This window comes from Dryobates pubescens, chromosome 4, assembly GCF_014839835.1.
Source record: "Dryobates pubescens isolate bDryPub1 chromosome 4, bDryPub1.pri, whole genome shotgun sequence".
Classification (NCBI taxonomy): Eukaryota; Metazoa; Chordata; class Aves; order Piciformes; family Picidae; genus Dryobates; species Dryobates pubescens.
In genome coordinates, this window is record NC_071615.1 from 22623354 (window position 1) to 22639672 (window position 16319).

Here is a 16319-nt window from a genome sequence, read left to right on the forward strand (position 1 = left end):
CTACAATATCTGAAATAATTGCTGAATAGGGAAAATGTTTAAAGCTTGAAGATCTGCTTGAGTTTGTTTGTTTTTTTTTCTTCCAGTGCTGATGAGCAGTGTCTTTATAGTAGGAATGATAGCTCTGGGATTTCTGTAAAACAAGCAAACAAAAGAAGTATTTCCCCCTCACTTCTTTTGCAATTAGAGTATACCTGACACCATCATTTGTGAGAGGGTGCAGTAAACCACATCTCATTCTGTGAAGAGTTTCAGATCCCTAAGCTGTCTTTCTGGTAATGCATACTATCATTATGCAGAATATTTAGCAGCACTGCTAAATGTCTGCAAACAAAAGTCACATTTTATTTTTTAAAGACATCTAAATTCTTGCAAATATGGAATAATTAGTAGCTGAAGATTTAATGATGGCCCAGAAGAAGGACTAAAGTGTTCTGCATGAAATCATAGTTATTAATTTGTGCATGGATTTCATTTTCTATACTTAATTTAGCAACTGTAGAATATTTTGCTAATTAATTATTAACAGTGGTTATTTGCTGTGGCAGAATTGAGGGGAAAAACATAGCTTTCTGTCAAAGCTAAAATAGAAATGTCAGAATTTTAATTTAAATATGATATACAATAACATAATCATGTTTTAAATAGCTTCAATACTGAGAAATGCAGATACAATATGAATCTATAGACCTAATTCAGAAGAAACAGCATTTAGAATAAAACTGCAGTAGGAGCCAAATGTCTAACTTGCAACAAACTGAGGAAAACACAGTAAAATCTCAGGCTTTTATGGAGAGTGCCACTTCAGGAAGTGGCATTTTATTGTGTCTTGGGTAGCAAGAGTGTGACAAATACGTGAATAAGACTTGAGCTTTTATCTGCTGAAGGCAATGAAAGAACTGCCTCTGATTTCTGTAAGCTTTGAATCAAGCCACTTAATTTAATTGAAATGCACACAAATTTTTCTTTCTTTTTAATAAATTGGAAAGGAAAGGAATAAGGCTACAGGAAAAGTTACCTTTGAACTACTGAAATGATAAACTCCTTGCAGGTGAGAAAGTTCAAGTGTTTTCTATTTCTGAAAATTTAGTATCCATTTAAATGCCATTTAGTTCTAATTTACCTAGCTTAATTTTTCCAAGTACTGGAACCAATCCAGGAAGTCTCCAGAGCCTGTACAATTTCATAGGGGATTTTTTTTCAGAAGTGAATGAACATATAAGAGTTTAGAATAGAATTAAGCAGGTTGGAAAAGACCTTTGAGATCATCAAGTCCAACCTAGCACCCAACACTATCTAATCAACTAAACCATGGCACCAAGCGCCCCATCCAGTCTCTTCTTAAACGCCTCCAGTGATGGTAACTCCACCACCTCCCTGGGCAGCCCATTCCAGTGGCCAATCTCTCTTTCTGTGAAGAACTTCTTAAAATCCAGCCTAAACCTTCCCTGGCACAGCTTGAGACTGTGTCCTCTTGTTCTGGTGCTGGTTGCCTGGGAGAAGAGACCACCCCTCACCTGTCTACAACCTCCCTTCAGCTAGTTGTGGACAGCAATAAGGTCTTCTTTGAGCCTCCTCTTCTCCAGGCTAAGCAACACAAATCACTGATTTTCCTAATAGAGTCTACTTTAAACAAAGTAAACCTAGTTATGCTATTTATATATTCACAAGAATGAAAGAGCCTCAGAGTTGCTTATCTAAATCCAATTACTCCTGGTCAAATTCTTGCCTGTACAAAAGTTCCCAAGATAAAATTATATATTACCTAAATGCCCAGAAATGCAGACTGTTTTCAGCTGGGTGAATTGTGCTTTGAGCAATATGTGAGGCCTTGAGTGAACCCTCACACTGGGGATACAATCATTAGGCTCTGAACTTGGAAATTATATGTTAACTATTGGTTTGACTAAACAAGGGAAATTTCTGCACGCTTGTTACTTGGGTTTAAATCCCAAATTTGATATTTATTTAAAGCATAAAAGCAGTAAGCAGAATTGGAAATGAACTGGTTTGTACGTGCCCATGCACCTACAGCCTGGCAGGTGAGGATGGCAGCATGTGTGCAGCACTGTTGGTCAAAGGATAAGAGACTCAGCCTGTTGTGTCTGATGGCCATTCTGTGTTAAAGGACTAGCTATGACCAGCCTGAAGGCTGTCTTAAAGGACATAATAACACGTACCTGTCTCAAAGGCTTTTGTTTTCCATAACAGCATGGAAAAGCTGAAAAGTTTGAGCAGCCCTTACCAGTCTGGCCTCCCAGGAAATTTCTTTGATTCAGTAGCTCTTGGTGGTGGCTGTCCATCAGCAGACTTTCCACCTTTGGCTTTATTGCCTGCCAGCAATGGGGTGGGTAGAGCCTGGTTTCTCTGCCCTGGGCTAGTCCCCAGCCAAATCTCCTAACCCTGGCTGCCCACTTACCTTCCCTGTACCCCCAGCTTCCTGCAGGCAGGAGAAAGGGCTCATAATCCTTTGTATGCCATAAGACAGCAAATTCCAGTCAGTTTGGGACTGATGTAGGCTGTGGGTAAGGTTCTTGCATCTTGCAATTGGTATCTTAATTTTAACAGCAGTTAACTTCCCAGGAATGACCAGGTCAAGCCTGCAGTATAAGTGTTGATTGATTGATTGACTGCCTGCCAGCTCTTGAAATGATCCACTGACAATGTAGCTTGATGTATGTTAAGGCCTTATTCTGCATTGCTTGCATCTTACCTGAGTCTGCTGAGCAGGCAGGAAATGAGGGATGCAATGGGATGGAGCTCTTGACAGTGTTTTTTTGACGTTGGTCCATAGCCAGGACTGAGCAAGGAGATCCCTCCTCTGAGGAGGTCTTCCTTTATTCCTACCCATTATGTGATACAATGTGTGTGTTACTGCTGGTTTTAAGTGACCTTTGTCACCTTAATTGCATGTATTAGGTAACTTGAAGAGTGTCACTCCAAATCAATATATACAAGAGAAGGTAAAAATGTTTATATTTGTAAGAAGGCATTTCCACCCCCAATTAATGTTAGAACAGCTGCTCTGGGTCAGACAGGCATTTGTTTCGGCAGCTGTGGAGGTGCCCGATGTTAAAGCAGGGACACTGTGGTGATATTACTCCTATATCCTCTCCTATTTTCTAACAGTATGGGACCTCCAGAGCCACAGACATGTCTTTGCTTTTAATTTTGTGGCATATTTTCCATCCTGAAAGCTATCTGATAGCTTTTTGTGTAGATGTGCTCTGTGGGGCATCAGTGTAGGGTGTGCCAATATGTTTCAGAATCATCGAATCAGCCAGGTTGGAAAAGACCTCAAAGATCATGAATCCAACCTATTACCTAATACCTAACACCTCATGACAACAGAACCACAGAAGTAACACTTTATTCTGGGGAAGCACCACCTTCTGCAGTTTTTCAACCTTAAGATTTTCTTGGCAGTCCTTATGTGTTACGAGAAGCAATGAAGACAACCAGTCACCATCTCACTGCACAGGTCCTCCTTAATGAACTGAAGTTTGAGTCTGCATAGTTGCTTCTCAGATGGAAGCTCTTTCAGATGTCTAGCCATCAGGTTTGAAATTAAAGTTGCTACACAGAAAATTATTAGGAGTGTATCATAGACTGAGTTGAATGTGCTGCTGTTATTCATACCATGCTCCAGTTACAGCAGCTTCAAAATGAAAGAGCTAACTGGAGCAAAGTATTATGGGGCTTGAAATTCAGATTGCAGCATGAGAGGCTTCCTGTTCTGGTTGCAGCTCCTGGGCTCCAGGTTCATGGGTGCAGGCTTTTTTCTGCAGGCATGGTGGTGGAACGGGAGTTGGGTAGCTGCTGGGTTTGGTTTTCTGTTTTAGGCTGGTTTTTCCCCCTGTGTATTTCACTGTGCTTCTTCTGCAAATAGGCTAAGCTAAGGTAATCATACATTGCATTATTGGATTAATTAGATTATTAGCTAAGGTAATTATGCATTGTGATTATGATATCTTATGTTATATTAAACTCATATCTCTTTATCTCAGCTGTGAGTTGTGCGTGTTGCTTTTCCCCTCACTTTTGTGTTGTGGGAGCAGGCAGGTTAGTCCTTGCACTAAACCATACAAAGTGTAATTAAATACAAATGATGAAAGGGATTTTTTTTTAACACTGTATAAATAATTTTATTTGTGCTCATTCTGCATTTAGTTAACACTAACTAAAGAAGAATGTATTGAAAACCAACACATTATATGTATGTAAATCTTTTGAATAGCTATTTCAGTTCAGAGGTTCAGTAGATACATTCTTGAAGTAGCCATCTCACAGATTCATTGCAAATATTCCCCTGGATACTGTGATGCAATAGGTTATCCTTAATGATATAGTCATTATGTTGGAGGCTTGGTAATAAGGTATTGAGATGAGCTCAGTTACACAATTACCTTTCTCTAGCTGGAATTTTTGGTTCAAAATCTTTCAAAGAATAGTCTATGCTCCTTAACCCACAACAAAATTAAGCAGTGCTCATATTTTCTCATGAGAGGCAAACCATACTTAGAATCATAGAATCAATAAGGTTGGAAAAGACCTCAAAGATCATCAAGTCCAACCTGTCACCTAACACCTCATGACTACTAAACCATGGCACCAAGTGCCATGTCCAAACCCTTTTTGAACATCTCCAGGGATGGTGACTCCAGCACCTCCCTGCGCAGCCCATTCCAATGTCTGATGACAACTCTCTCTGTGAAGACCTTTCTCCTCACCTCGAGCCTAAACTTCCCCTGGCACAGCTAGAGACTGTGTCCTCTTGTTCTGGTGCTGGTTGCCTGGGAGGAGAGACCAAGCCCCTCTTGGCTACAACCTCCCTTCAGGTAGTTGTAGACAGCAATAAGGTCTCCTCTTCTCCAGGATGCATGATACTTTTTTCATTAATGATATCAGTAATTTGTAGAACAGCAGTGTGCAGGCTGTTGAATTTTATAGTAGTTTCCATGTCAACACAAGAAAGCTCTTGTGATCCACTTTATCCTTATTTCCCTGGATGTTTCCCATTAGAGAATTCATCTTTGGTACTTCTGGGTGAATGAAATCACAATTAAAGTTGGCACAAACAGAAAGCTGAACAACATTGGAGAGAATATATGAAACAACTGTCCACATGTGCAAGAAGGAAATATGGCTGCATTTGTAGGAACAAAATACCTTCCTGATTTCATGTAGCACAAAAACATTCTTCTTGTCCAGTTCTGGGCCCCTCAGTTTAGGATAGATGTTGAGTTGCTGGAACACCTCCAGAGAAGGGCAACAAAGCTGGGGAGGGGGTTGGAGTACAAGCCCTATAAGGAGAGGCTGAGGGAAGCTGGGGTTGCTTAGCCTGGAGAAGAGGAGGCTCAAAGAAGACTTTATTGCTGTCCACAACTAGCTGAAGGGAGGTTGTAGACAGGTGAGGGGTGGTCTCTTCTCCCAGGCAACCAGCACCAGAACAAGAGGACACAGTCTCAAGCTGCACCAGGGGAGGTTTAGGCTGGATGTTAGGAAGAAGTTCTTCCCAGAAAGAGTGATTGGCCATTGGAATGGGCTGCCCAGGGAGGTGGTGGAGTCACCATCACTGGGGGAGTTTAAGAAGAGACTGGATGAGGTGCTTGGTGCCATGGTTTAGTTGATTAGATGGTGTTGGGTGATAGGTTGGACTCAATGTTCTCAAAGGTCTCTTCCAACCTGGTCTGGTCTATTTTATTCTATTCTATCACTGTAATATAATTCTTGAAATATTTAAGTGTGTCCAAATTAATTCCAATTACTGTGGTAGTGCCCAAGGTTTTTAACAGTAGATTAAACTGCCTGCATATTGCTAATTGCCTATAATGGTGTTTATATTTGCAGTGCCTCTTACCGCTCTGATGTCTGTTTTTGCAAATGTGAAGGTGTGCACGTAATTCACATGTGGGAGGAAACCTCTTCTGAACTGGACAGAATTACTACGTTGAGTAAAATCTCTAGTGTAACTAAGTGTTTGCAGGATCACAGTGTGTAGGAAATAACTCTGGGAAGTCTGTAATAAAAGCAGTGGAACCACAAGTGCCTGCCTCTGTTGGCAAGAAATGTTAACTTTTAGCTCTTGTGTGACTTGGATGGAACAACATATCAATTCATTAGCAGTGGCTTGACTGAAGTGGAGGCTAGGTGTTAGTTTTTGTTGGCGGAAGTTTATGTAGGAGTTGTGTTTTAGTTGAGGTTGTTGTGGTTTAGCCACTGATTTTTGTTGGATTCTTTTTCCATACATCTGTCAGAGGCCCTTTACTGTACAAGGTGGGCATGTGTCTGCATGTTTTTCATGCATTTTATTTTAAATCTAAATAAATCTAATAAATGAAGATGCAGCACACTGGGCAAGTTTCTTGCTAGGTTAGTTGGCCCTCTGAGCAATCATAAATCACACTGGTTAGGAGTTTGGCTTTGCTTTAAGATACGTGCTTCAGTGTCCTTGAAGCCAAAGTCAACTTCAGGTATTACCATGAATTATAAAATTAAGTGGAACATAAGTGAGTATAAAGGCCCCAGTTCTGGGGCCTAACACCTGAGGTTAGAAAATCATGTGTCATGGTTAACCTTGAACCTGTTCTGTATGTATTTGGAATGGAGCCTGCCACAGCAAAACAGATGCCCAATTACCTGCCTGTGCACCCATCATGGTTGAGCGTACAATAGATTACACCTGCTTTCAGACCACGAAATCCTGCCTGTTGACAGAGCCAGCCAAAAGGCAAGGAGGGTGTCTTGTATGGTTATTTTGCTTCCTAAGGGATGACAGAGTTCAGATTCAACTTAGATTCTGCAAACTATTAGTGCCTTTAAGTCAGTTTCCCCTCCTCCCAACTAGTTTCAGTCTGAAGTAAAACAAAGGAAAACTATTTTTCCTCCCCAGAATGAAAGGCAAATGGAAACAAATGCTTTTGCGGGTTCTTAAGGAAAGGAAAAACAGTGAAATGGAAAGTCTCACTTTTCATCAGCCACAAAACCAGAGTGAAGAGAGATGGAGAGACAGCAGCTTTTATCTAAAGCTGAGTGGTTAGATACCACTTACAGTGTGGAAACCATCTGAGAAACTCATCAGGCACAAAATTGCCTCGAATCATCTTTGCTGGTGCCAAAGAGTATGTTTAGGCAGGCTGTTCCCAGTCTTTCCCCTTTATATTTAAGTCTTTGCTGGGTCCAAAGTTGAAATTTGAAGTCTCTTTTCACCTGTGAGTGATGGGTATCATTGCATCTTTGGCTCCCTATCTTGTTGGTGTTTTGGGGGCGTTGTTTTTAGTTTCCTTGGTTTGGTTTTTTTACTTATTTTCATTTAATTTTTGTTTGTTTTGTTCAAGCTTACTGAATATGTTTATAGACTAAGTGGCCTTAAACACACAGTACTGTGTTCTAGCTGCCCTTTGAGTCTTTTTCTGTATAATAGAAGACAGGAGACATAGATTTCCTCCTGAGGCAGGGAAGGGAATTGCAGCAATGTCTTCCACATCTGTGTTTCTGGACTTTTTCAACTAGAACTCTCTAACACCAATATTTTACTGCTTTTAATAAATAAAAATTGGCTCACCACACATTTTGGTGATTTGTAATTGGTGAACTGTTGGTTTCTTTACTTGAGCGTTGCTTTACCATTAGAAGATGAAATTTTGTTATAATCTGCTACAGTAATATGTCCTTCATTGTTGGTGAAAGTTGCATTCTGTGGAAGCTTCTTCCAAATGAAAGTCCCGTCTGTCAAAATACCAGCAGTGCTATTGTGGTAGTTTTAGGGTATGCCTTTAAAAAAGATCTGGGAAAGTGTATTTTATTGGAAGTTCTGTTCAGTGAAGGATATACCAAGACATATTGATGACTTGAGAAATCAAATTGTTTCCCTTATCCTCCTGAAGTCTTACATTCAGCCCTAAATGCCATCTTCTGTGATCTTTTACCAGGGTTTTATGATACCTACTCTTAAATCTGCATTTTTAGTCTTAACCTCTGTGAGATAAACACAGATACCTATTTTATGGTCTAACTGCTTAATGCAACAATTTTAGCTGCCCAAATTCTTTCTTCGTCATGCTGAGTCTACCAAATTGTAGTCCAGTACCACGCTGTCTGTTAAAGGCAATATAAATTCAAATAAGTAGTAACATTCATCTTCAAAAGAGATGGGAGATGCACATTAACCTTAAAGCTTCTGTTTATCCAAAGCAGTTTAGAGTTCACGTGCACAGACGTGGATGCATGCATGAGCACAGTTGTGTGCATGTGCATGCATGTAAAAAAAAATTACCTCAATTCCTGCATTTTTTTGGTTAATTTTTTTTGTTCATAATTTTGTTAATTGTTAATTTGTAAATTTTGTTAATTCAGAGGAATCTGATTCATGTGCATTAAAACAAACCTCATTTAGGAGCTAAAAAAAAAAATTAAAAATATTTTCAAGCAAAGCTAATTAATGTAACCAAAGAAACCTTTTTATTAGCAGTGATATCCTGAAATCCTTACCATAATTGGGATTTTTTTTTTTGTTGTTAGCTGTGCAGCACATTTACCAGAGATTAACTGGGTGAACTGTGAAAGTGTTTGTTGAACTGCAGTGACAGAAGGAACCTCTCCAGAAGAATCAGGCAAATGTTTTCCAAGAGCTCTAGATCTCTTCCTAGTGTATGCTTATGAAGATAGCAATGTGCATTATTAAACATAATAACACATATTTCTGTTTGGTTTTTTTCTTTCTCCATAGGTACGGGAAAATTGTATCCACAAAGGCAATTCTTGACAAAAACACAAATCAGTGCAAAGGTACGTGCAAAACATCCGCCTGTGTGTTCATTGTCTGTTGGAATGATTGACTGGTGGCTTGACTGCCAAGGCTTTGGCTCCCAACTGTGCAATCAAGTAATGTACAGTGTATTGCAAACATATTTAATAATACTAAAGCTTTGAGTTGTGTTTCTAGTAACACTGCTCATTAATTTTTTTTCATTAACAAACAAAATGAAAATCACAAATCAGAACAAGTATCAAATTGCTTCAGCAGCAAAGTAAATTACCTTCTAACCACATAGTGCTGTCTGATTTGAATGATACCATCAGTGATGCAAATTGATTTCCTATATAAAAATGAGAAACCTTTGGGAAAAGTTTCCCAAGTAAAACCCGGGTTAATTTTTCTGGTCGTTACGAAATCCTGGCCTATACTCTTAGAAGAAAATACTCTTTATGACACAAACAGATCTATGCGTTGTAATACCAGGATATAAAAATGATTCCTCTTACAGTGTAATGTTCTTTGGTTTTCTGCTAATGTGTGAAAGCATTTTTTGTAGTGAATTAGAGGATGTTTTGTGTGTGTGTGTGTGTGTATAGCTGCATTTGCCTAGGTAAATATTGACTAACATGTCTAGTTGGAAGAGCCATCAAGTCTATGGGGGAGAGAAGCTCTACTTTAAAATGACTGTAACTTTATGCTAGGGATATACAAAATCCTTTTGGAATGAGTTCTTCTGATAAGCATCACGTTCTGGATGGCCTTTCTATATGAGTTAGTAGAAATAAAAAGCAGTACAGCAGTATCTCACGAGCAGCCCAATTAGGGTCTGAAGAGATGCAGCAGAGGAGTTGTGAGGAGGGGCAAAATCCTTGCAGCTGTACCTATGATGTCCTTGCAGTTTGTAAAAGTGTGTGCCTTTTCTGTTGCCTGCCACAACAGCATTCATTTGCCAGTCAAGAGAAAAATAGGCTGGAATACTGCAGTTCTACTCCTAGAAAATTGGGTCATGGGCTATCATAACTAGAGGTACTGCCCTGTGTTTGTTGGACATGCATTTTCTTTCCTTGGAACACTGCTTGCTTTTGTTTTGGTTGTATTATGAAGGAACACCTTCATGGGAAGATGGGCTGGGCCAAGTCCAGAAAGCCCTGGAAGAGTGGTCAGGGGGCCTAGAGGTGAGTGTCAGGAGATTTGAATGTTGGAGGCAAGGTGCAACGTGGTGAGCTGCAGGGAGAGAGGAACTCAAAGCATGAGTGCTGTGAGTTCATTTAACAGGGCATAAGAGTGCTGCGGGGAGTAGAAATGGATTTAGGGTTGGAGCACTTAGGGAGAGCATTCCTGGGGCATGAAAGAATTGGAGTTTAGGCTGGAGAGGCCTGACCAGCTGATCTGAGAAAGGAGAAATAGGAAGTTTGGGATCAGCTAGGTTGTCATTACCCTGGGGCCACTCCTTATTGTCTTACACTTCAAATAAGACCTTACTATAGGGAGGGGGACATATAGATCATTGTCCCTCTTCCCACAGCCATACAAATCTAAGGTGTTCTCTTGTGTACCAATTTAATCCTTTTTTCATCTGAAATGGCAACACAAATCAAGTTGGATCCAAACAAGCCTGTATGTTGAATCATTAGGTTAAGTCCACAAGAGTGATCAAAATTCAGTTTGTTTCTATTGCCATTAGTAAACAAAGAAAGGAGTGTGAAAAGATTGTAAGGAATGTGAATGGTAATGTTTTCAGTATGACAGACATTTGGGCTTGGTGGTTTTTACACTGTAGTTAGCTTTGAGATTATTGTAGTAGGGACCATGTAACAGGGAATTGCAATCTTGTAAAAGTCTGCTTTCATAGTGTTGTGTTACAATGTAGGGCAGAAATACTGACTTGTATTTTCAAACATGGATCATCAACATAATTTGATTTATTAACAGTGTGCTTCGTGGCATAATAAGAATAGACATTTCACTGCTTCCAATGTTGGGTACAATTTCCTCCTTCTTCAGTAAGGCTGCCAATTTAAAAACCCAACCAAGCAAAAAAAACAATTCTTCCCTGGAGTCAGAACTGGAGAGAAGCCTAGGAGTTCAGGACCTACCTTGGGGCAGGGTCAGCACCAAAACCACACCTGCTGGTGTTGTGTAACCTTTGCTCAAAGACCTGCAGTGGTAGAGATTCCTTGAGTTCCTAAGGCACTCTGTGTGTTCCCTCTCCTCACTATAATGAAGTGTTTCCTAATGTCTACCCTCAATGCAGTTTCAGCTAGTTGCTTATTTTCTTACCCACAGTGAGTATGCAGAACAACTTATTCCTTACCTCTTTGCAGCACACTTATGTATTAGAAGACTGCTACGTGTCTGCTGTGTCTTATCTTTAGAGTAAATATTGGTCCTTTCTCTTTTTCCTTAAAGGCAATTTGTTTTAAGTTTCTCATTATATTGTACTTCACTGCTCTCTCTCCAATTAGCACACTTCTTACTTGAATACCTTGGAACCCAGGATGTCAGATGGACTAAGTCTTGCTGTTTTACATAGTGTGGAGACGTTATTTCATTTGTCCTCTCTGTGTTCACATGACTTTCCTTGTCAGCACCACACGGCTGCTTGCTCCCTCTCTCATGGTGGGATGGGGAGGGAAGAATTGGAGGAGTAAAAGCGAGAAAACTCATGGGTTGAGGTAAAGACAGTTGAATAAGTAAAGCAAAAGCTACATGCACAAGCAAAGCAAACGAATTAATTCACCGCTTCCCATCGGCAGGCAGGTCTTTGGCCATCTCCAGGAGAGCAGCAGTCCATCATGTGAAGCAGTTACTTGGGAAGGCAATCACCATAACTCCAAACATCCCCCTCTTCCTTTTTCTTCCCCCTAGCTGTATATGCTGAGCATGGCATCTTATGGTATGGAATATCCCTTTGGTCAGTTTAAGTCAGCTGTCCCAGCTGCATTCCCTCCCAACTTCTTGCATACCCCCAGTCTCTTCAGCAATGGGGTGTTGTGAGAGGTGGAAAAGGCCTTAAATGTGTAAGCACTGCTTAGAAATCACAAAAATATCCCTGTATTGCCAACACTTCCTTTCAGCCCCATTATAGCTGCTATGACAAAACCCCCAAACTAAATCTCAGCTGAATCCAGCACACTGCTCTTTGTTGATGTAAATAACTGTATTTAAAATACAGACACATTTCTGAGGCACAGGGTGTTGCAAGAGAACAACAGTGCTGATTTATGCCAAGAGATTCTCTGCAGCCCCTGGTTCTGTTATTTTTTTCTCCAGTGCTGCCAGGCAAGCATTCCTTACTGTGTTCTCTGCACTGTTGATTATTCTCTCCTAAGGCTAGCACTTTTCATTTGTCTATATTGAATTTTATTCTATTTTTTTTTCTTGGCTACTTGTTAATTTGCTGAGGTTATTCTAAAATCTAAAGTCTTCAGAGTGCTTGCAGCACTTACCTCTTTAGTATCCTCTTCACAGTTAATAAATGATTTCTCTAATCCACTGGACAAGATAATTTGGAAAAGACAGAGTAACAGATCTGGGAAAGCTATCTGAAGACACCATCTCAGTACATCAGGTAGTGCAACACTGAGCCCTTGAGAGCTTTTTTAAAACAGAATCTGCTAATCAGTTTGGCACCTACAGGACAGCAGCTTTTGCTAGATACTATTTTCCCTATTGCTCAATTTCTGAGAGACAACCAAGTTTTAAGTAAAATATATCATATTTACCTACCTGTAAGACTAGTTACCTACCTCTGTGTGGAAGTATGTGACTTTATTCTTGTTAAATGCATGCTGCATGGCACAGTCTAAAGCTGCACCAGGGGAGGTTTAGGCTGCATGTTAGGAAGAAGTTCTTCATAGAAAGAGTGATTTGCCATTGGAATGGGCTGCCCAGGGAGGTGGTGGAGTCACCATCACTGGAAGTCTTTAGGAAGAGACTGGATGGGGTGCTTTTGCCATGGTTTAGTTGATTAGATGGTGTTGGATGATAGGTTGGACTCAATGTTCTCAAAGGTCTTTTCCAACCTTGTCTGGTCTGGTCTATTCTATTCTATTCAATTCGATTTGATTCTCATCTTACCTTTGAGGGTATGTGGATGGATTTACGTGATTATTTATCTGATATTTGCTTTAATATTTTTGTCCAGAAGTCTTTCTAATAAACTGGAGCCTACAGCTATTCCTTAAAAAATCACCAAAACCCCACCAAAATACCCCAACCCAACCAAACCCAGAACAAAGAGGAAAAACCAAGGTGGTTTCTTTGGTCTTATGTATCTCACTTTCTGCAAAGGTATCTTGATAAAGGAAGTCACCATCTTGTAACATGTATCCATGTGGTGGATTGAGAGAAAGTCTAGCTCTCCCTCCCCCACAGAGAAAGAAACCACAGCTAACTCAGTCAGAGAAGCAAAGCTGTATTTACAAGCATATATGGAATGCAGGTTATATATAACACAATATCTACAGTATTTACAATATATATAGAAATATACAGCAAAGGAAAATAACACAACAGAATTCCCTCCTCCAGACAGAGGAGCATTCCCCCACCTCCCCGTGCCCCCTCCCTTCCCTTCCCTCCCTTTTTTCCCAAAAAGGGGGTTAGAGAAAGAAAGGCAGTTATTAAGGAAGAGAGTTCTTATTAGGCTTCAAAGCACATGCAGGGATTAGTTTTGCTTATCTCAAGGTCATTCCGGCTAGTTTGCTCAGAAGCAGACAGGCTGGAAAGGCAGAACAGGATGGAACTGGGAAAAATTCCCACTGCACTAAAACTTAAAGTTGCATTCTATCAATCTACCAATGAAATTCGTTTAGAATATCTGAATGTTTTCATTTTGATACCAGAACATTCAGCCAGAGTGTTCCAACACTGTCCCTTTCTTAAAGGCACATCCTCAAATGGTCACAATCCAGTGCAGTAGGGTGGATTAAATTCAGAGAGACGACAGAGGAAGTGATTGGTGACTTCACAGTCTGTTTTGACATCGTTTATGTGTTGGCTAAGGTATAGAGTAGAGCTGAAAGTGAAAGATGGCTAATATAGCAAAGAAATTATTTCAGAAAAGGCATGTAACAGCAGATCTCCTAAAACAGATTACTGCTCAGCAAGCAGTGTCAAGTTTCTTCTTGGAAAAATGAGGAAAATACTGCAGTGGACTTTATGTCATTCCTCCAGTATTCCTCCGATTTTCAGGAAATAGATAGATAGCTACTACGTTCCTGTTGTGCTAAGGAATAGAGTTATGTGGGAATTTCTCCCTAGTATGAACTAAGCAGTCAGGTCTGAAGTAGTAATGTATGCTGCAAAGGAGTTCACTAGGGAAACCTTTTGACATAACCTGTCATTTTCAGGCTGCTCTTTGTTGGTGGCATTACTGTGTCAGACAGAGGAGAAGCAACAGTCACCCTGTAACAGTACAATATATAAACCAAAGTAAACACAGTTATGACAAAATGGTCAGAAATCACTGAACAAAGCAGGGAACAATCACATATGGAGAATAATGAAAAACAGACACATGATTCATTCAGATGTTCAAACACAAAAACCCTAATGAACAAATCAGAGTTTTGGCTGCTTTTGCTTTTTCCCTTTCCCTCCCCTCTTTCCCTCTCCTCCTTGCACATTTTCCTTCTGGGTCTACTGTATTTGCTAATTTAAAAAGTAGGGGAAATGAAATAAAAGAAACCATTCAAGAGAAGCGTTAATCTGAAACATTTAGACTCTTCTCTTTCCAGCCCTTGCCCTCCGCCCTCTCCAGACTGGCTTGCCTTTAATAGACCTACGTGCTTAGAGCCAAGGGAATGAGTAATGGTTCTTTCACAGTACAGTTTCCATACCTCATAGCAATGGAATACAGAACAGTTAATCTGCCAAATACACAAGCCCATTTCTTAGAGTATGAATTACTGTCATCTGCATCTGCCCTTGCAGACACTTTAATTGCACACATGCAGATTTACTTCCTGGTTTAATCAGGAGCTCATACCATTTTAAGCATTTTGCTAGGGCCTTGATGATGAGCATGGGAGAATGACTAAAAATCTGAAATCCCACCTTTGGGAATTATTTTTTTGACAAATAAAACCCATGAATCACATTAATGTGTGGGACACAAACACTTCTTCATTTTACATATATTTTTTCAAACCACGCATGACTTGATTTGTTGAATAGCAGTGTTTGTCTTAGGAGAGAAGTGTGCCCAGCATGATGAGGGGAGCTATAGAGACTCCATTTATAATTTTAATATTTCATTACAACATTTTTCTTGCTGAGAAATGATCTATGGAATTTTAAATACATAAGTAGGGGCGCAGTCATGAGGATTGCAGTGGGTTTATGATGGAAAAAAAATGCCGTTGAGGTCTCTCTGTGTTACTGTACCATGTTTTTAGACCAGAACTTAAAATTTACCGTCACCTGTTTTATAAATCAAGAGGTTTATTTGTGTAACAGAAACGGGTAGCTGGACGCTTGCACAGAATCACAGAATGTTAGGGGCTGGAAGGGACCTTGAAAGGTCATTGAGGCCAGCTCCCCTCCACCCCCACCAGAGCAGGATCACCTGGAGTAGATCACACAGGAAACCATCCAGGCGGGTTTTGAATATCTCCAGGGAAGGAGATTCCGCAACCCCCCTGGGCAGCCTGCTCCAGTGTTCCATCACCTTCACAGTCAAAAAATTTTTCCTCATGTTTACATGAAACTTTGAATGCCTCAACTTCCACCCATAGCCCCTCACCCACTGTTTAAGTGTTGCAGATATTTGGAAGGGCACGATAAAGTGGTGCTTCCTATCTCCCAAAAGGAGTCTGTCCTGCCTTGTGTCACTTATGCAACTCATCTGCTGAAGTTTGCCAGCATCCCTAAGTACTCTAATGTACTGGAGCTTATTATTGCTGTCTACAACTACCTGAAGGGAGGTTGTAGCCAGGTGGGGATTGGTTTCTTCTCCCAGGCAACCAGCACCAGAACAAGAGGACACAGTCTCAAGCTGCACCAGGGGAGGTTTAGGATGGATGTTAGGAAGAAGTTCTTCATAGAAAGAGCGATTGGCCATTGGAATGTGCTGCCCAGGGAGGTGGTGGAGTCACCATCACTGGAGGAGTTTAAGAAGAGACTGGATGGGGTGCTTGGTGCCATGGTTTAGTTGATTAGATGGTGTTGGGTGATAGGTTGGACTTGATGATCTCAAAGGTCTTTTCCAACCTGGTTAATTCTGTTCTATTCTATTCTAATGAGCTGGAGACTTCTGCTCTGGTGTTATAATAAACAAAACTTACAAAGCTATAGTAGATGTATGTTGGGGGGTGTGTGTGTTGCACCAAATACTTTCATAACTTTAAATTTTGGAAGATAATCTTTTCCACATATTTTGTGAAGACTAAAGGTTATTTATGATCATATTAAAGTACGTATTTTCACTTTAATAATTCCTATTCCTATGATTCTTGAGATGGCACAATTTGTTTTGTGACTAGCAATATGAAGCAAGTCTACATAAAATAATAAGCTAGTGAAGAAAGAGCTAAGCTGTACAGAAAGTTATTTAGTT

At 40.2% G+C, this 16319-nt stretch overlaps 1 protein-coding gene across 3 annotated transcripts in view; it reads left to right on the plus strand.

The window, feature by feature from the left end:
- The window catches only part of RBMS3 (RNA binding motif single stranded interacting protein 3), a 631327-nt gene that overhangs the window by 276742 nt on the left and 338266 nt on the right, over window positions 1–16319 (plus strand). For all 3 annotated transcript variants that reach the window (XM_054160933.1, XM_009898327.2, XM_054160934.1), the window contains one exon: window positions 8729–8787. In XM_054160933.1, the coding sequence (XP_054016908.1) occupies window positions 8729–8787 (59 nt within the window). The remainder of the gene's footprint in view (window positions 1–8728; window positions 8788–16319) is intronic.